Raw genomic sequence first — 22,259 nt, 5'->3', positions numbered from 1 at the left:
TTAGTGGATTCTAAGACATTACTTTTTGAAGACACCAAAACTCTTCAAAATGATCTACAGGTTCAATGCAATTTCTATCAAATTTCAATAGCCATTTTTCCCCAGAAATTCTCAAACTGACCCTAACATGGAAATGCAAGGGACCTAGTTTAGTTGGATTAATCTTGAAAAAGAAGAGCAAACTTGGGGGGATCATACTTCTTGATTTCAAAAATTACTACAAATCTATAATAATCAGCCAGTGTGGTATTGCCATAAAGACAAACATGTAGCTCAATGGAATAGAATTAAGATTCCTGATATAAACCCATATTTACAGTCAGTTGATTTTTACAAGCATGCCAAGATTATTCAGTGAGGAAAGAACAGTCATTTTTCAACAGTCAGTACTGGGTAAACGAATGCAAAAGAAAGAATTTTGATTCCTACCTCAAACCATGTCAAAAATTAACTCAAAATGGATTATAAACTTAACTACAAGAGACAAAACTATAACTATAAAAAAACATAGGAGTGAATATATGTGAAAAGGAGGAGTAAATATATGTTACCTTGGATATGACATCAAAGGGACAAAAATAAAAATTTTGTGCTGCAAAGGGCAGTATCAAAAAAGTGAAAACACTAACTGAATCCCTTTGCTGTACACCTGAAACACTATAAATCAACTATATCTCAATTTTTAAAAAGTCATATAAAAACTCCAAAAAAGGAAAGTGAAAACACAACCCTTACTACAAGCAAAACATTTATAAATCATATATCTAATAAAAGTCTAGTTTCTAAAAAATATAAAGAATTAGTATGACTCAATAGTAGAAAAATACTAACAACCCAATTTAAAAATGGGCCAAAGATTTAAAGAGGTATTTCTCCAAAGAAGATATACAAGTGACAGCAGAGATATTTAAAGATCCTCATTATTAATTATTATTAAAGAAATGCAAATCAAAACCACAAAAAGATGCCATTTCACACCCACTAAGATTGCTCTAATAAAGCTTTAAAAAACTAACAGAATTTAACAAGTGTAGACAAGGGGTAGAAAAACAGGAATCCTCATATATTGCTGTTTGGAATGTAAAATATTGCAGCTGCTTTGGAAAAAAAAAAATTGGCAATTACTCAGAAGGTCAAACATCAAGTTACCAAATGACCCAATTCCATCCAGTGCAAACAGAAGTGAAAACAGATGTCCATATAAAAAACTTTTACTTCAGTATTCATAACAACATTATTCATAACAGCCCCAAAGTGGAAATAATCCAAATACCCATCTACTGATGAATTTATATAACAATATGTGGAATATTCATACAACGGAATATTATTCAGACACAAAAAAGAATCTCGACATAGTTATAATTTAAAAGAAGAGAGACAAAACCAACTATTTCACCCATTCATTTATATGAACTGTCCGAAACAGCCTCCCATCTCTCCTCCCCACACCCCCACCCACCAAATAAGTCCCTGCTATGAAAGCAATTCTGTTACCTATGAAATCCTGATTAAACATCAGAAGAAAGGCCATCAAGCTTTAAGGTTGACAGGTAACACCTAGTGTGCACCTGAATCCCATAGCAGAGCATCCCTGCCTCTCGACGTTCTCGCGATATCTTGAGAAATCCCGGCTGGACGCTCCGGGCAATCATGCCTGAGCATGTGCCGCGCCAGGAATTGTCCTGGAAGTTGTGCAGCCACCATGCCTTCCTTCCGGCCTCTGCGCTTGCACGTCCCCGCCGCGACCTGGCTGGGGCGCTGGTGTCGGCAAACACTCCTTTGGGCTGGACAGAAAGTGGTCACACAAACCCTCGGGAAGGACTGGCCACCCACCTCTGTGGGACCTCAGGTCGGCGGTGAGGCCAAAGGATGCTGACAGGCCTTCATGACAAATAGGGGGTGCAGGCCACCTGGGGCTGCTGGAAGATGCGGCCCCGCTTCTGTACCAGCGGATACCATGGATGCCACTGAACAGTTGCTCCTGACACCGGGTCTCCACAAAATACCGGGCTCCGTGAACCCGGGCTGGCAGTAGGTACGCGGAGTAGAGTTGGCACCAGGCGGGCAGTGATCTGTGTGGCACCCTTGGGCGGCGTTACATCAAGGACCTCAAAGCGCAGGTCCCGCGCGTCCTCCTGGCGCAGCGCCTTCCGGGACACCAGTCAACACGCCATACATGATCTCCTTGAGGGACGCACACTCGTGGTGATGTCCTTGAGGAGGTCAGGCTGGTGCCGGCGGCCCCAAGCACCACATTTTGCGATTCTCGGCCACGTCCCCCTCGAACTTTGTCAGGTAGCGGGTGGATGCTTGGGCTCCTGATGGCCGACAGCTCTCTCTTGATGTCCATTGTCAGGCCATCGGGGAAGGACAACACTTCCATGTGCAGCCGGTTGTGCCTGTCGCAGTTCTTGAATAGGCAAAGTGCATTTGACTCTTTCGCCGACGACTTCACAGGACCAGTTGACCTGATTGGATTTCTTGATAGGGGCTGCAAGTGAGGTCCTCCCAGCATAACACCGGGTGTGGATCAACTGCACCCGCAAAGGCATGTTCCCTGACTCCTCCATGATGCATCGCCCTTCCAGATCCAATTTGGCCTGTGGCTTTGGCCGCTCCTCCTGCCCGGCTTGGAGGGAGCAGCTGGGTTCTTGGATTCCACAGCGAGCCTGACCATGGGCCTTACACTGAATTTCACCACGCACGTGCAGTGGGCAGGCTCAAAGGAGGCTATGCTGCCTGGCTTCACCAGGAACTAGTCAACACCCACCAGGCCCACAGTGTTCCCACAAGGCAAGTAAATATGTGGTTTCCAGGGACTGGGTGGAGGGGGAATAGAGAGTGGCAGCTCTATAATGGTATAGGGGTGTTTTGGGGGTTATGAAAGTATACTGGGATTATAATGGCAAAAAAAAAAGGGCTTCCCAGGTGGCCTTAGTGCTAAAGAACCTGCCTGCCAATGCAGGAGACTTATGAGATGCAGATTAGATCCCTGGGTGAGGAAGATCCCCAGAGAAGGAAATGCCAACCCATGCCAGTATGCTTGCCTGCAGAATTCCATGGACAGAGGAGCCTGAAGAGCTGTAGTCCATGGACTCCCAAAGAGTGGACACGACTGAAGCAACATAGAATACAGTGGTTGCAAAACCTTGTGATTGTACTGAAAACCCCAAATTGAAAGAAAGAGATGAATTTTTATGGTAGTGTGTGAATTATAACTGTTTTAAAGTTAAATACAATATTACCTTTAACAGCACTGAACAAAGCTACATGCTGAGAGACTATGTATGCTGAGTCAATCTTCATGAGTCTGATTTGACATCCAGTTCTTTTTTTTATGGTTCCCTGGTGGCTCAGATGGTAAAGCGTCTGTCTATGATGCGGGAGACCCAGGTTCAATCCCTGGGTCGGGAAGACCTCCTGGAGAAAGAAATGGCACCCCACTCCAGTACTCTTGCCTGGAAAATCCCATGGACGGAGGAGCCTGGTAGGCTACAGTCCATGGGGTCGCAAAGAGTCGGACACAACTGATCGACTTCACTTTCACTTTTCGCTTTCTTTCTTTTTATTATGTCTATGATGTGTGTGTTGGTCACTTAGTCATGTCCATCTTTTTGTGACCCCATGGACTATAGCCCACCAGGCTCCTCTGTCCATGGATTCTCCAGGCAAGAATACTGGAGTGCATTGCCATTTCCTTCTCCAAGGGATCTTTCTGACCCAGGGATCGAACACAGGTCTCCTACATTGCAGGCAGATTCTTTACCATCTGTGCTATAGGGAAGTCAATGATAGGTCAAGGGAAATTTGTAGCTTTAGGTAATTATAATAGAAAAGAAAAAAAAAAAGGCTGAAAATTAGTGATTTAGGCATTCAAAATTAAGAATATGTGGGAAAAACAAACCCAAAGAAAGTAGAAGTTAGATAAGGGGGCAGTAATATCTGAAATTAACAGAAAGCAGTCCAACAACAGGGAAAAAAAACAAACAAACCCAGAGAGAATTTAAAAGGTGAGAAATTACCACTTTGAAAAATTTAACAGCAATAAATACATCTGGCAAAATTGATCAAAGCAAAAGTGAAGAAATAAATACAGTGTTGTGAATGAAAAGGAGGAATATTGCATACAAAGGATATAAAGATAAAACATTATTAATAATATTGTTTCAATACATGTAAAGTTTAACCAAATAAACTTTTAAAGGAAAAATAATAATTTTTCAATAGTGAATTAAGAATAAATAGCCTAAATATAAACAGACCTGTAACTAATAATTTATATCAATAATTTAATATCTCCACAAAAATTAAGACATAAGTTCAGCCAAACATTCAATGAAAGTGACATTGAATATTTTCTTTCAGAGAATAAAAAATGAAGACATCTTCTTCAATTGTGAGATTAATAAACACCTTTATACTAAAATCAGATAAAAACAATGTAAGAAAACTTAGGGGCCAATGTTACTTAAGACCATATATGGAAAAATCCTAAACAAATTACAAAGCAGACCAAATCTAACAATATATTAAGACAATAAATAAAAAAGTTAAATTTGTCCCAGGAATGAAAAGTTTAACAATTGAAAATTCACTTATGCAACTAATTAAATTTAGAGATTACAGAAAAAAAATCAATTGTAAAACACTGTAAATAGATGTAGAAAAAAGCATTCAGAAAGTTCAGTACATGTTTACAGTTTATAGTAAACTATTAAAAATGCTTTGTAAAAATAATATTTAGTAGTGAAATATTGAAAGTCTCATCTCAAAAATCAGGAACAGGGAGATAAATAAGCACAATTGTATTGCATACATTTAACAGAGTAATAAAGGATCTAAACTAAGCAATTTTGTTGTTTAGTCGCTTAGTCATGTCCAACTCTTTTGTGACCCCATGGACTGTAGCCCACCAGTCTCCTCTATCCATAGTATTTCCCAGGCAAGAAATTGGAGTGGGTTACCATTTCCTTCTCCAGGAATTAGATTACACACAAGTAGTACCATGAGGCTGGAAAGAACACAGACCAAGGATACCAAAGTAAAACCACAGAATCTTTTTCTATCAGAAAGAATTTCAAGGATTATCTGTATGTATCTGAGATATAACAACACTGATTAAAAAAACTAGCAATTCCAAGAATGCTTCCTGGGTGATAAACTAAACAATAGAAGAAAGTAAAACTCTGAACTCATTATTTTCAGGTGATCTAACTAATATTAGTGAATTAATGCACTAATTAATTAGTGAATTACTGACAGTTAAAATTATGAGATCAAATATGTAAAACTATATAACATGTATATTAGCATATTTACATTTAATACATGAAACTAAATGTATTTGGAAGAGAGAAGAGGACATAGGGTTCTGTTTCTTAATGTTCATTATGAATGCACAGATACTTGATTTTCAGTGTTCTTTGTCCTTTACATATATGTTACAGATATTTTTACAAGTATGAAATATTCCTTTCATACTTGAAAGGTATACTCAACATAGAAAGGTGCTGTTCTCTTAAAAAAAAATACAGTCTCTACTTGTTATATGGAAAATATACATTATGAAAAACAATAGAAAAACATAGAAAAACTAAGGTACCTTAACACAAATAAGTAAGTGATGCTGTCATGAAAAGCACTTCTGTATTTCGTGAAAATATTGCCTGAGAATCCCAATATTATAGACGGTAAGTTTCTAAAAATATGCTTTTAATTGTAATAGAAGGTATTATCCCAGAGCTCACTCTTTGCAAAGATGAGTCATGTGAAAATTCTGTTGGTCAACATGTTTAAGTTATGGCTATGACTGTACAGAACATTTGGAAAGTTTAATAATTTGTGTCATTTTTATTTCAACTGAGAGCACAAAATAATCATGCAATTTGCTACCCTTATTTATAGTATAATAAGAATTTTGATATAACCACAGTAGTTTCAGGGTGATTGATACAACATAAGGAAAGGATTTATTTTTGATATGAAGAAAAAAGTATTATTATGTTGAGTATCATCTGGTAGAAGTTAATAAATAAGATCTGACATTGTGTTTTTGTGATGTTAATGACAAGCCATTTCAAAGGTTGGCACATAATTAGGTTCAATATATCATCCAGCAATATTAAAACTTTTAGGCTTAAAAGGTTAAAATTTTCTAAGACTAGTAAGTTTCTATAGTTTGAACATGATCATCTCAGTGCTTTTCTTGGTAAGCTGAATGTTCTCTATAGTGGTAGTTTTCTTACAGAGAGGATGGGGAGAGCTTAATGATGGTATGACGCCAGAGATAGAAATTAATTTTAAGTGATAATCACTATTTGTGCCAGCATTCCAATATTGGATCAATGTCATTTAAATACAAATATCCTGAACTTGCTAAGGATAACTTACATTTCAAACGACAACTTATTAATCATGTTATTTTCCACAGAGCCAACTAGATATATTTCCATTTCATATGAATTTGCAGCAATAACCTATATCAAAGAACACTTATGCTCCATTATACAGTGCCGTGTATGTGTGTGTGTGTTTCTGACTGTGTGTATTTCTTGACTGCATAGACAAAAAGTAGATGCCCAGTCGTGTTTAACAAGATTAACTTTCTCCTAATGTACCACACACAAGAGCATATGCTTGTAAACCAGTTTGGACTATTGGCTTTCTGTTCCATTACAAAACAAAGAGTCTTTGTCAGGTTATTCAAAGGGAAGTCACCAACTCAGCTCTCTGAAGTCTTGGAACAAACTATAATTTTTTAATTAACATTATAATTAACCCAAAAACTTTCAATAGTTCTTTTCAAACATTTAAACATGAGGTAGGCATAAGTATAATTTCATTTTCCTATCTCTTTCCAAATTGTATCATTGGGAAAATTGTTTTATGTGAGCAACCTGGTCCATTTTGCTAATCTGAGGTTGAGGTAATTTTCCAGAAATGAAAATTTTTAGCTTCAACTTCACTACACAAACTCTGTGAAAATGATATAACATCATTTTTTTCAAATAATATTGACAGAATGAATAAAGAGCTAAAAACCAAAGTTACTGAAATATTCTGAATGTAAATGTGGTGATGAACATAAAAATCCTACACCAAATTCCTAATCCTACATTGAAATCCACTGTGCAATACCTCAATGATATTTGAAATTACTAAATGACTGCTTTCTTTTATAGCCCAAATAAAATGGTAATTGATTCCAATATATAATTGAATATCCAATATTCCAATAATATAATTGTTCCAATAATAGACCCACTAAATTTTCTCCTTTCAGTATTCACCTTCCTTTTCAATGTGACTTTAAACACCTATCTCTAAGAGGTGGAGTCTCATCTGTTGTCCCTTGACTCTAGGCTAGTCCTGTGACTTGCTTTGACAGATAACATGTAGCAGAAATGAGCCAGTTCTGTGCCTTAGCCTTGGGAGCTTCTGTTCCCCCTCTTAAGCCATGAGATCAGGCTCCTGTAGGAGTATGAGAGACAGAGAGTTGCAGGGTTAAGTCAGCCTGGTTTTCCCAGCAACGACCTAGGTTTGGAAAAGCCTGCCCAAATGAGCAAGATATGTCTTGGTGCTTGGCTGGCCTGTGGCTTACTGCAGATGCGTGAGTGAGCAGTCTGGCCCCACTTGAGGACCACTCAGTACATGTGAGCTAAAAGGAATGTTGATGATGCTCTGTGTGCCTGCATTTTTGTGGTTGATTGTTACATGGCCTTAGGGCAGCAGTAGATAACTCATATGAAGCCTATTGTTCCCAGTTACAGTACTCAAGACAAAATTCTATACCAAGGGTTCGCTGACTTTTTTCTATAAAGATCCAGATAGTAAAAAATTTTGGTTTAGTGGGTCACATGCTGTCTCTGTTGCATATCCCTCTTTGTTTTGTTTCTTTTTACAACCCTTTACAAATGTAAATTATTTGTGGCTTTTGGGCTGTAGGGAAAGGGCTGTGGACCAGATCTGGCTTGTGCACAGTCATTTGCTGACCTCTATTCTGTATCTTGTTAAGACATTATACTGCTAACATGATGCAGAATAAAAGATGCAAAGGGATTCAGGATGCAAAGTAAGGCAATAAAATGTAATACAACTTTTAAAAATATAATTATACAAGTTTTTTTTTTTTTTCATTTTGAACTTTGTATGTTTCTTTTCAATGGTGTGCTGGTAAAATTTTAATAACCAGTAAGTACTATCAGCATAGCCAATTTCACCCAGTCAATAGAGTAGAATTGAGAAGAGATGTGTATACAGTTGGCCCACATGAGCTAGTAAGAGCTGACTCCTGCAGACCATTATTGTATTACCTACCTTTTCTACTACCTATACCATACGTCAGTAGTAATTATAAAAGAAATTGATTATAACTTAGACAGTTGTTGTTTAGTTACTAAATAGTGTCCAACTCTTTTGCAACCCCATGGACTGGAGTCTGCCAGGCTCCTTTGTCCATGGGATTTTCTAGGCAAGAATAATGGAGAGGGTTGCCATTTCCTTCTCTAGGGAATCTTCCTGAACCAGGAATTGAACACACATCTCCTGCATTGGCAGGCAAATTCTTTACCTCTGAACCACCAGGGAAGCCCAGGCCATACAATGAATTTCCCTTAAACTGATTTACTCCTTCTGCTTACCTCATCTTTCTGACCCCAGTAAGTTTTGGTTTTGTGACCCCCTGGCCTTGGAGAAGATTACTATCCTTAAAACTGTCTTTCTTCTATGAGTGACCTGAATTGCATTTATCTATGCAACTTCAGTTTCAAAGAAAATCACTTAAGGATAAACTTACCTTTCTTGGTTTGCTCTCCTCCAATGGGAGAACAGGAAATTATCTTCTTTTCAGGCATGGTTATTTACAGTCATTTGAAACCTAATTAGAAAGAAAAATATTTAAATATCATGAATCAAAATTAGTTTATGTTTAATTTCACTAAAAATTATCAACTCAAGAACTGGTAATATCAGAATATGTATTTAATATAATGTAATGCCTATATAATATATCTGCCTGCAACGTGGGAGACCTGGGTTCGATCTCTGGGTTGGGAAGATCCCCTGGAGAAGGGAAAGGCTACCCACTCCAGTATTCTGGCCTAGAGAATTCCGTGGAGTGCATAGTCCATGGGTCACAGAGTTGGACACGATTGAGCCACTTTCACTTTCAATTTCTATGCCTATATATAAAAATCAAAACTAAATTATGTTTAAATGCAAGGAAATTAACATTATACTTTTTCCTCTGAGGATTACTATGAATCTATTTAGGAATACCAAATGTAAAAATTCTCTTTGAAGAGGCAACTTTGATCCTCTGCTCTGCTAACTTAAATAGACACCTGGCCTGAGTACTAGATAACTTAGCATTCAGCATTGAGGCTGTAGGCTCACAGCACTTTGGGAATTTTAGAACCTTCATTGTTTCATTTCAGATGATAAAGTTAAACCTTGCTATCATCTTTTCCCTGCATTCCTTCAATTCCTTTTTAAAACATTTTGTATTATGGACAAAGTCAATTATATACAAGTGAAAGTGAAAGTTGTTCAGTCATGTTCGACTGGAGAAGGCAAGGGCAACCCACTCCAGTACTCTTGCCTGGAAAATCCCATGGATGGAAGGAGCCTGGTAGGCTGCAGTCCATGGGGTCCCGAAGAGACAGACACAACTGAGCGACTTCACTTTCACTTTTCACTTTCATGCATTGGAGAAGGAAATGGCAACCCACTCCAGTGTTCTTGCCTGGAGAATCCCAGGGACGGGGAGCCTGGTGGGCTGCTGTCTATGGGGTCACACAGAGTCAGACACGACTGAAGTGACTTAGCAGCAGCAGCAACAGCATGTTCAATTCTTAATGACCCCACGGAATTCTCCAGGCCAGAATACTGGAGTGGGTAGCCTTTCTCTTCTCCAGAGGATCTTCCCAACCCAGGGATTGAACCCAGGTCTCCCACATTTCAGGCAGATTCTTTACCAGCTGTGCCACAAGGGAAGCCCCAAAAAGGATAGAGAGAATTACTCGTGTAATTTGATCATAATAATAGCCTCAAAGTCTCATGAGATAAAAATCAATTAAGGTGATTCTTACTCAGCACAAACTCAAAGGGAACCCAGCACACAAAGAGACAAAATAACAAAAGTCAACAGAAAGGAAAGATACCAGAAACTGCTCCAGAGTTACTCCAGATAATGAATTACCAGTGTAAAACAGCAGCAGCTATGCTTAACATGCTTATAAATAGAATATCAAATTTTAAAATCTCAGAACTAAAATTATGTAGATTGATACTGCAGATTTGAAAATAAGCCAGTTAGAAATCCATGAACTGCAAGCTGCTGTGTAACTCTGGTTCCAAACTCACTGGTTCAATTTAAAAGCCAATATGACAACACTGAAGAAAGAATTAGTGAAACAAGTTCAGATAAAAAGAAACTATTAGAAAATACAGAAGCAAATGTAAAATTCAATGTGCTCAACCTCCATTTTTCGGAAGATGGAGTGAATGTACTTACCCCTATTCCTTCCCCTACATACAACAATGGACATTATATATAAAATAAACATAAGACTTTAAAAGATGGAGAGAAGAAGGAAGCCTGGCTAGGTACCTTGAGATCAGAGGAACAATGAGGTGGTGAGTTTCCAAGATTTTCTTTTTGCCTTATACATCCCAAACTTGAAACTAAAGAAACCAGAAACCCAGATAAGTATGCCAAAGGATACAGACCAAATAAATCGCTGACAAAAACCTGCTCTCTCTAGCCAAGGGACTACCAGGAAAGGGGCAGTATAGCAAAAGGGAATGCATTTATATAATTGTCTCTCTATTCCAGCCAATACCACAGAAAAAAACTGGCCCCACAAAGGCAGAGTCAGGAGCCAGGATTATTTCCATTCTTGCTAAGTGGTAAGGGGGCACCCCTAGTTACTTGCTGGGGTGATGTCAGAAGACTCTGATGTCCTGTAGGAATCCAGGACTTCCATCTCCACTGGTTGGAGGCAGCCTCCCCCATCTCAGTATCAACGGACACTCTGTGGGGAGACTGGACATCCACACCTCCTTATAGCACTAACCAGGCACCTCTTCTCTTCCCCAGTGGATTGGCTTCAGAGCAGGCTTAGTCATAAGTCACAACTTTTCACTACAATCCAGTAGTTAGGAGGACCACACGCTCTCTATGGTGTTAGTGGTGTCCATGTAGGAAGCAGTGACTGGGCATCCCTACCTCTCCCCGTGAGGGAGGTGTCACAGAAAGTCTAGTTGGAAGCTAGGACCCACAACCTCTTCTTGGCAATAAGAAGTGGAAACTAAAATCTCAGTGAGATATCTATACAGCTTATCAGAATGACTGAAACAAACAAACAAACAAAAAATAGTTGCAATACCAAATCCTGGCAGGAATGTGGAAAAATTGGGTCACTCTTACACTGCTGGTTAGAGTATGAGATGACATAGCTACTATGGAAAATAGTTTAGCAGTTCCTTTTAAAACTAAAAATGACTGTCAATATGACCCAGTTGGTTGCACTCTTGAATATGTATCCCAGAGAAATAAAAAACATATTTTCACTCAGAAACTTATACAAGAATATTCTTAGGAGCTTTGTTCGTACTAACCAAAATGCACACTACCCAAATGTCCTTCAGTGGTGCATGATTAAAAGTTGTGCACATCTGTAACATGGAATACCACACCACAATAAAAGGGAACAGACACACACAACACCTTGGATGACCCAAGATTAATTATGCTGAGTGGAAAAAAAAGTCTCAAAAAGATGTGTATTGCATGATCCATTTCATTTATGAAATAACATAATTATAGAGATGGAGACAGGATCATTGGTGGGAAGAGGGTGACATCAGGGAGTATTATGATGATGTGCAATTAAATATCTTGATGGTGGGTGGTGGTTGGTGCTTACACAGAGCTACACATTTAATACAATTTCATAGAGCTATATCAGATCAGATCAGATCAGATCAGTCGCTCAGTCGTGTCCAACTCTTTGCGACCCCATGAATCGCAGCACGCCAGGCCTCCCTGTCCATCACCAACTCCCGGAGTTCACTGAGACTCACGTCCATTGAGTCAGTGATGCCATCCAGCCATCTCATCCTCTGTCATCCCCTTCTCCTCCTGCCCCCAATCCCTCCCAGCATCAGGGTCTTTTCCAATGAGTCAACTCTTCGCATGAGGTGGCCAAAGTACTGGAGTTTCAGCTTTAGCATCATTCCTTCCAAAGAAATCCCAGGGCTGATCCCCTTCAGAATGGACTGGTTGGATCTTTTTGCAGTCCAAGGGACTCTCAAGAGTCTTCTCCAACGCCACAGTTCAAAAGCATCAATTCTTTAGCACTCAGCCTTCATCACAGTCCAACTCTTACATCCATACATGACCACAGGAAAAACCATAGCCTTGACTAGACGAACCTTTGTTGGCAAAGTAATGTCTCTGCTTTTCAATATGCTATCTAGGTTGATCATAACTTTCCTTTCAAGGAGTAAGCATCTTTTAATTTCATGGCTGCAGTCACCATCTGTAGTGATTTTGGAGCCCAGAAAAATAAAGTCTGACACTGTTTCCACTGTTGCCCCATCTATTTCCCATCAAGTGGTGATACACACACGAATAAGTGTGTGTATTATGGGTGAAATCTAAATAAGTTCTATGATTTGTGGTTTGATATTGTACTATAGTACCTTATGACGCTAACACTGAGGGATGTGGGTGAAGCAGACAGAAAAGCTCCCTGTATATTTCTTTGCAACTTCTTATGAATCTATAATTATCTTTAAATAAAAAACTTACAATTAAAAAAAGCTATAAAGGAAAAGAAAAAAATGATACCTAGAAAATCCTCATGCTTATGGAAATTAAGAAATAAAACTATAAATAAACAATAATAGAACATATCACAGTGGAACTTAGAAAACATTTTGAACAATGATCATGAATATAAACATATCACAACATATGGGACACAGCAGAGCAGTGATTGGAGACAGTGTGAAGGGGGGAGCGGTCTATTTTAAATGGAGTCTTTGGGGAGAAGCCCTCCTTCAGAAAGTGACTATGATGAAGTGATTGGAGACAGTGTGAAGCGGGGAGGGGTCTATTTTAAATAGGGTCTTTGGGGAGAAGCCCTCCTTCAGAAAGTGACTATGATGAACTGGGAGAATGTGCCATAAAATTTTAGAGAAGAGTCATCCAGGAAGAACTGAAAGAGATCCAAAGCAGGAATAAGCTAAGAATGGCCCAGAAACAGTAATTGTAAATAATTAACTCTAGAACCAGCCTTAATGCAAAAGCAGAAATTAACAACCAAAAGGTCTAGAGCATTCCAGCTGACATTCATCCAGAGCATCCTATCAGCCAGGGCCTGGTCCCTGCTTCCTGGAACGCTCAGGCTGTTTTCACTATGGCAGACAAGCTTGTTAACTTGCCCTTCACCGGTCTTGCCAGAAAGCTGATTGTTAAATTTTCATTAATTTTGCAAGTCAGTTGAGGCCATGCGATAGTTTGAAATCAGCCATGGTGAGTAGATTTACACCATGAAAATCAACAAATGCCACAAATCAGGCCTTGTTTCTGTTTTTGTTTTGTCTTGAAATGTGGTTGTTAAATATTTATCAATGCACTACCAGAAAACACAGATTCCTGAGAAAACAGGACATAAGCTGCATTATTAGATAAAATATAAGGCTACTGGAAGAGAGAATGAGACAATTATAGATAAAATTATTGAGTTGGGTGGGGTTATCAAAGCTGCAATCCACTCAGAAGGAAAGCAATGAATAATTTGGTTCTAGAAATTGGATCATGAGGAGGAATAGGGTCATAAGAATGGAATGGTAAATAAAGGAGAATGTTAGTTTTAGGCTAAAGAAGTTTAGCTATCAATTGTTTCAAATATTATATCTTCTTAAGCTATTTCCAATTTGTCCCTTTTGAAAATATCCTCTGCTTCAGGGAGGAAATAGAAGGAATCAGATTTAAATTCCAATTTAATATTACCAGACTTCCCTGGTGGCTCAGACGGTAAAGTGTCCGCCTAGAATACGGGAGACCTGGGTTCAATCCCTGGGTCAGGAAGATCTCCTAGAGAAGGAAATGGCAACCCACTCCAGTATTCTTGCCTAGAAAACCCCATTGACGGAGGAGCCTGGTAGGCTACAGTCCATGGGGTCGCAAAGAGTCAGACACAACTGAGCGACTTCACTGTCTTTCTTTCTTTAATATTACCAAACCCATAAACCAAGCACATGTGTACCTCGCAGGGCCTCTTCCTGGTCTGACAAAGGAGGGTATCCCTTGGCTGGCTTGTCCCTACTTGTGCCAGAGCTCACAACACCTCCCTCCTAACTCACTGCTTCCAATTACAATTGTAAAATTCTTGTGCTCTTTTCTTAAAACAGTTGTTTTTGTTGACATTTGTGAGGCCACACATTTCTTTCTTTTCAGTTCCCTCCCAATCAACTGAAGTACTTTTCTTTCCATTGCTCTGATCCCTTATGAAAAGCCCTGCATCAGAGCATCCCTTTCAGTATCTATTTACTCCACTACATTTTCTTCTAATAACTCATTATTACTTAATATTTATTATAATTTTATAAACATTTCCTTTATTTTCTCTTTTTCCATTAGAATTCAGGGTCTATGATGTTCACTGCTGAGGCCCTAGCATCTACAATGGCACTATTAAACAGAACTTTGTACAGTGATGAAAATGTTCTGCATCTGTGTTGTCCAAAATGGTAAGCATTACCCTAAGCTACATGATCACTTAGAATCACACTGATCACTTGAAATGTGGCTAATGTAACTGTGGAATAGATTTTTAATTGTATTTCATTTTAATTAATTGAAATTTAAATCACCACATATGGCTAATGGATATGATACTATATTGGACAGCACCTGGAACATTGGAGGAGTTCAAAAGGTCTTAGTGAAAATGAGGGACTTCCCTGGGGGTTCAGTGGTTAAAAATCCATCTTGCAATGTAGGAGACATGGGTTCAATCCCTCGTGGGGGAACTAAGATTCCACATACCGTGGGCCCACTAAACCTGCGTGCCACAATTAGAGAGCCTACAGGCCACAACTGAGCCCTCACACCACAGCAAAGGATCCCATGTGATACAGCAAAGATCCTACATGCTGGAACTAAGACCCAGTGTAGCCAAAGAAATATTTTTTTAAAAAGCAAATGAAATGATGCATGAATGGAAAAAAAAATGCATGTAAGAATGAAGTACCTGCAGTCAGTTTATAATCCTACAGATTTTGTTTGGGAATATCACTTTTCCTCTTTCTGTTTGTGCTTTTTGGCACTGGCTTTGTTTTTTTTTTTAATATAAATTTATTTATTTTAATTGGAGGCTAATTACTTTATAATATTGTATTGGTTTTGCCATACATCAACATGAATCTGCCACGGGTGTACACGTGTTCACCATCCTGAACCCCCCTCCCACCCCACTCCCCGTACCATCCCTCTGGGTCATCCCAGTGCACCAGCCCCAAGCATCCTGTATCCTGCATCGAACCTGGACTGGCAGTTCATTTCATATATGATATTATACATGTTTCAGTGCCATTCTCCCAAATCATTCCACCCTCTCCCTCTCCCACAGAGTCCAAAAGACTGTTCTATACATCTGTGTCTCTTTTGCTGTCTTGCACACAGGGTTATTGTTACCATCTTTCTAAATTCCATATATATGTGTTAGTATACAGGCGGGGGGGGCCTGGTGGGCTGCCGTCTATGGGGTTGCATAGAGTTGGACACGACTGAAGTGACTTAGCAGCAGCAGCATACTGTATTGGTGTTTTTCTTTCTGGTTTACTTCACTCTGTACAATAGGCTCCAGTTTCATCCATCTCATTAGAAGAGATCAAATGTATTCTTTTTAATGGCTGAGTAATACTCCATTGTGTATATGTACCACAGCTTTCTTACCCATTCATCTGCTGATGGACATCTAGGTTGCTTCCATGTCCTGGCTATTGTAAACAGTGCTGTGATGAACACTGGGGTACACGTGTCTCTTTCAATTCTGGTTTCCTCAGTGTGTAGGCCCAGTAGTGGGATTGCTGGGTTATAAGGCAGTTCTATTTCCAGTTTTTTAACGAATCTCCACACTGTTCTCCATAGTGGCTGTACTAGTTTGCATTCCCACCAACAGTGTAAGAAGGTTCCCTTTTCTCCACACCCTTTCCAGCATTTATTCCTTGTAGACTTTTGCATAGCAGCCATGGCATTGGCTTTGTTATTCAATTTTCAGTTAACATGTTTGTGTTTCCAAACTGGAAGAGTATATAACACGTAGAAGTCCTTTTGTTTCACCACTCTTCATCAGGCATCTCAGCAAATCACTACATTCCTCAAATTTTGTTTGATTCTTCACTGCTGAAACAATTTCTGAGCTATCTTTCTAGACAGAAAACCTTCTCATTTTACCCACTTCCTGTCATGATTTTGTGTTTAATTGTTTGTTTTAAATATTCTTATTGTGAAATACTGTATAGAAATATTTTTTAAAATACCTTGTATCCAACAATGTGGCCTAAGAAATAAGTGGTTAACAGTAACATTCAAATTCCAGTGTATTCCTCAGTGGTTCCCTTCTTCCCTCACCAGAAATTACAGCTATCAAATATATAAATGTCATGGTTTCAGTTTATTTCTATTACATATGTATCTCAAAATTGTATGCTCTATAATACTGATTTAGTGTTTTACATCTTTATTTGAGCTTCCCTGGTGGCTCAGATGGTAAACAATCTGCCTGCAATGCAGGAGACCTGGGTTCTATCCCTGAGTCAGAAAAAAGTTGGCTTAAAACTCAGCATTCAAAAACCTAAGAGCATCACATCCAGTCCCATCACTTCATTGCAAATAGATGGGAAAAGTTGAAACAGTGGCAGATTTCATTTTCTTGGGCTCCAAAATCACTGTGGATGGGTGCCGGGAGCCAGCATATTGCATATTGAGTGCATATTGCATATTGCATATTGAGTGCAGGACTTTCCACAGCATCATCTTTCAGGATCTGGAATAGCTCAACTGGAATTCTATCATGCCGGGAGCCAGCGTGAGGAACTCCGCCCATGACAAAGGTCATGAGGAAGGAGGCTCGGCATACGCAAAGGCAGGATCGAGCCTGAGGAGTCCCCCATCTACCCCCCAAACCAGAGTCTGCCTACTTTCTGCTTTGTGCTTTCACCTACACCTCTGACTTTACGGGGGTCTGTCTCCCACTACCTCTCTCTGAAAAAGAGTTAGCTTACAGCTCCAGTTAATAATTCCTGGGTGTGACAGTGTTTCAACCTACAAACTCCTTTGGAAATCCTCTAGCCTGCCTGAATAGGTTTTTCTGGCCACATGTGATTGTTCAGAGCCTCCCAACTGTGAGAGGCAGGAGATGTTCTAAACTGTCTAAAAACAGATTCTTTTGAGTAGTTAAAAGATTGATTAGAAATTGTATTGGTGAAGGGATTTTCACTTATTGGGCCAATGTTTGCTGCTAAGTTTCCATATCCCTTACCTGCTGTGTCCCTGGCAGTGTATTGATTAATATAATTGGTGTAAGTAGTAGCTTTAATGTTTGTAACCTTGGACCCTTGAGTTAATTATTTTTCTTGTTATAGCCCACCACACCTTTGCTCTGTAGGCATGCAACTTTATCTAATGCTTTTGGAGGGTGGCTCCTGACCAATCACCTTTAGAGAAAAATAAGTTTTCTGAAGAAAGGGTCTTAAAATGTTAACAGGCCTCCGGGCCAGAAGATGATGCAAATCACCTAAGCTTTTGCATATGATAAGTTTGCAGGAAGAAAGCCTGGCTTGCTGCATGACTCTATCCCTTCCCCCATTATCCTCTATGCATAACTTAAGGTATAAAAACTACTTTGGAAAATAAAGTGCGGGCTTGTTCACCGAAACTTGGTCTCCCCATGTCGTTCTTTCTCTTACCTTCTGGCTGAATTATTCAGCCTCTTTTCTCCACTGAATTTCCTCACTGAGCTATCCTTATTCTATTACTCTTTATATCCTTAATTAATGTTTAATTAAGCAGTTGTTTCCTGATCCTCGCCGATGCCGTCCCCACTTCGAATTCCCTGGATCCACTGGGGCTGGACCCCGGCAGATGGGGACTGAAGCCATGAAATTAAAAGACACTTGCTTCTTGGAAGCAAAGCTATGACAAACCTTGACAGCATATTAAAAAGCAGAGACATCACTTTGCTGAAAAAGGTCCGTATAGTCAGAGTTATGGTTTTTCCAGTAGACAGGTACAGATGTGAGAGTTGGACCATGAAGAAGGCTGAGCACTGAAGAATTGGTGCTTTCGAATTATGGTGCTGGAGAAGAGTCTTGAGCATCCCTTGTACAGCAAGGAGATCAAACCAGTCGATCCTAAAGGAAATCTGTCCTGAATATTCATTGGAAGGAATGATGCTGAAGCTGAAACTCCAATACTTTGGCAACCTGCTGTGAAGAGTTGACTCATTAGGAAAGACCCTGATGCTGGGAAAGATTGAGGGCAGAAGAAGGGGGTGAAAGATATGAAATGGTTGGATAGTGTCACTGACTCAATGGACATGAGTTTGAGCAAACTCCAGGAGAAACAGAAGGACAGGGAAGCCTGGAATGCTGCGGTCCAGGGGGTCACAAAGAGCTGGACATAACCTAGTTACTGAACAACAGCAATCTTTTTATGAATGATATTATACTCTATGAATCATTCTACAACATTTTTACTTGTTCATTACATTTTTGTGATTTATCTGTTTGCTACATACAGCTGTATTTCCTTCTTTTTTACTGCTGTATAGAATTCTATTCAGTATAACATTCTCCTAATGACCATTTCAATTTTTTTCAAGTATTTTCCCTATTGTTACTAAGTCTTCTATAAGATTCATCTACACTTTTCTTTGTGAATTATACTGGAGTATTTCTAGGGTATAAACCTGGGGAAATATGTGCTTGGATGTGTTTGTTTCCTTTAGTCTTCACCAGTTCTAGATATAGGCCTTTGTTATTAATGTGCATTAAAAAGATCTTCTCAGTTTATTCCAGTATTTTTATTTTTTAAAATGTTTATTTTTAATGGGAATAAGAATAATAAATCAGTTACCCATTGTCCAAATCCGCAAACAATATCAAAAGTCACCTTTTAGAGAACTTAGAGACTCATACCCAACATCCACAAAAATTAAAGTCTTAAATCAGTGACAATAAGTATCATATGCTCTTCTAATACCTAACAAATCATCTGTATTTATAGATTTTATCTTTATAAGATGCTGTTTGTTTATATCCATGTTATTTTAATGACATTGATACGGTTATGAAATTATTGTGCTATTTTCCTGCTCTTTCAAATTCTCATAAAAATATTAAGCAGTCTTATCTTATATCATTTCAACAGCCATGATTCATTCATACATTTTTTTCCCAGTAAACAGTGCAAACATACTGATATTCTTCCAGTAATTATGAATACCATATTTATTTGTTTACTCTCCCTGGCTTTATCTATAATTCAGCTAGTTTATTTTATTCTAATCTAAATGTGCCCCAAAATAATTAAAGTCTACATTCTTTTCATAAAGAAGGTTTTTAAAAATGACCTGACAATGGAAAATACTTCATAAACTGTTTTAATATTCAAAAAGTGATTACTTTTTTACCACCTTTTTACCCCATCATATATAGCTGAAATTTTAAGCTCATTTAAAGTTATGGTTCAAGCAAAAATTATGTCAAATATTCTATCTATATAGCTTCTAAATCCAGTTTAAACATAGCCAGTAAAGAGCACAGAATAAAAATGCAAACCATCAAACAAGGAGCAAATGGGAATCAGAGTTAGGATCCTGGCCAAGGCCAGTAATCAGAGATTCAGAATTTGACTGAGCAGAAGAATGTCCAACCACCACTGACACTAACCATCTAAAATGACTGAACCAGATTGCCAGTTATATTGGTGATTCTTTAGTTGCAGATGAGAGGCATTCAGCTTAAACAAAAAAGAAAACATAAAAACACACACACAAAAGGAAAAACCACAACATTAAAAGGACTATTTATGGAAAAGACTCTGGTTAATTAATGGAAAATATCAGCAGTCCATCTGTAAGAAAAGCAGGAATACAGGGACTCAAATGCCATTAGCAGAGAGAACTGCCTCGGCCTCAGATGTTCCTTTCGTACTTGTTTTGATTTTCTTTTTACAACTTGACTCTTTCTGTTTCAGATACCTTGGCTGTTGATACCTTCTGAGTTTTATATTGTAGAGCTTCAGCCATCAAAGAAATGCTGTCTTTTTCTCAGATTTGATTCTAGTTATGTCTGGGAGAATTTTAATAAGCCTTACTTGGACCAAGTGCCTATATTTGACCCAATCAATTATTGCTAGGAAGTCAGAATATTATTATTGCATTAGTTTAAGTCTGCTCTCTATTCCTGGCCACAGGTATAGGGCCAGGGGTAAAATTGCTGTGTATTAGCATCACTGCCCTACTATAATCTGGGGAGTAATGGGTTTGGGGAGAAGATATGCAAGACCAAGCAAACTCTCCTAGAGGCCCTATTCCAAAAACAGCAGGCAGATTCATAGGTGATGGTTCCACACCAAGAAGAATATTTTGTCAATTATGCAGAGATGTTTTGGATAATTCCAGTTTTTCCAACAGTGAGCAAAGCTATGTTGTGAGGTAGAAAGCAATGTATCACCAAAAGTGATTAAGGACAAACTACAAAATCATTTATGTATTGTATGGGAAAATTCGGAAAATGTCTAAGAAATTGGACTGATTTACCTTCTAAGATCCACCTCAGTTTAATATTTGATAATGCTTAGTTTATTTCATTCCATCCATTCATTGATTCATTTCACAATTTTCAGCTTGGATCTTATTTATATCACCATGCTACTTGTTTAAGGTACAAAAGAATAAGATATATACCCTCAAGGTATATATCCACTTGATTATATATTTTATATTTTTAGTAATAGCAAGGAATTTTAACCCAAGGCCTAGAAGTTACATGTCCATGAGAATAAAATCCTTTCCTTTTTACAACATGTTCTGTATTAAACCATACCAGTCATAAAAACAAGCCCCACTTACACTTCCATGCTGCCATTCCCCTGCATATTCTTTTTACTTTACCTTTCCTTTAGGTCTCTTTGTAATATAATGTAACATATAAAGTCTGCTTTTACTTCTCATCCCCAAATTTACTTATTCTTTCTCCCTATACTTTCTTATGTAAATTCTGCCTTGAGTGCTGCTTTCACAAAGAACCTAGTTTGTCTAATCTTTTATTTTGGTTTATACAATAGATTTTTTATGACAATGTTGAAGGTATTGCAAAATAGTAATGAAAAATACAGGAAAACAGGGCATTTTTCTACATCATTCCTATCTGTACCTATAATAGTTTGTTTTATAAATCTTTAAGCTCTCTTCCTCTGATTTCTAATCTCTTCTCTTTAATGACTTTCTATTGACTTTATGTCTATATTACATTCAACATATTAGAGTTAAAATGCATTAAATATTACATCTCATGGTTTTACTAAAGCTGAGCACATCTTCAGAAAGATTAAAGATCTCTTTCTACAAATCAAATTAGTACTGAAAAAGCCAGTTTCTACACATTTATTCATAAAGATATCTCTACTGTATTCTGAATTTGTCTAAGAAATGAGCTTTCACCTTTTGATAATTACATGAGACATAAAGAAAGGCAAGCAAATCAAATCAGCTTTTATGATGTTAAATTATTTCATAGGTCAATATCATGTATTAAATTATGATTTCACCTCCGAGTCACATCAAATGATTTTACAGTGAGTGTACTGAGAAACATTTACATCTGCTGTAAAATATGAAGTACTTAAACCGTTAGTATTCAGTAACTGCTTTATGTCTCAAAAGTAAAATGACAAATTCTTATGAATTTGAGCTTTAAAATTCTTATGGAAGAAATTCTTTATAAATTAGAAAATATTACATCATTTTAATCAGAGAAGGCAGTGGCACCCAACTCCAGTACTCTTGCCTGGAAAATCCCATGGATGGAGTAGCCTGGTAGGCTACAGTCAATGGGGTCGCTAAGAGTCGGACACGAATGAGCGACTTCACTTTCACTTTTCACTTTCATACATTGGAGAAGGAAATGGCAACCCACTCCAGTGTTCTTGCCTGGAGAATCCCAGGGACGGGGGAGCC

At 38.3% G+C, this 22,259-nt stretch overlaps 1 protein-coding gene across 1 annotated transcript in view; it reads right to left on the bottom strand.

Annotated features, from left to right (window-relative positions):
* Window positions 1-22,259, bottom strand: part of CCDC178 (coiled-coil domain containing 178) — a 415,790-nt gene that overhangs the window by 379,969 nt on the left and 13,562 nt on the right. Inside the window, exon 2 of the mRNA XM_061399651.1 lies at window positions 8,798-8,878. Within this exon, the coding sequence (XP_061255635.1) occupies window positions 8,798-8,855 (58 nt within the window). The 5' untranslated portion in view covers window positions 8,856-8,878. The remainder of the gene's footprint in view (window positions 1-8,797; window positions 8,879-22,259) is intronic.

The sequence above is a fragment of the Bos javanicus genome, chromosome 24 (assembly GCF_032452875.1).
Source record: "Bos javanicus breed banteng chromosome 24, ARS-OSU_banteng_1.0, whole genome shotgun sequence".
NCBI lineage: Eukaryota > Metazoa > Chordata > Mammalia > Artiodactyla > Bovidae > Bos > Bos javanicus.
The sequence above is the reverse complement of the archived record's forward strand: the minus strand, read 5'-3'. Positions and strand labels throughout refer to the sequence as shown.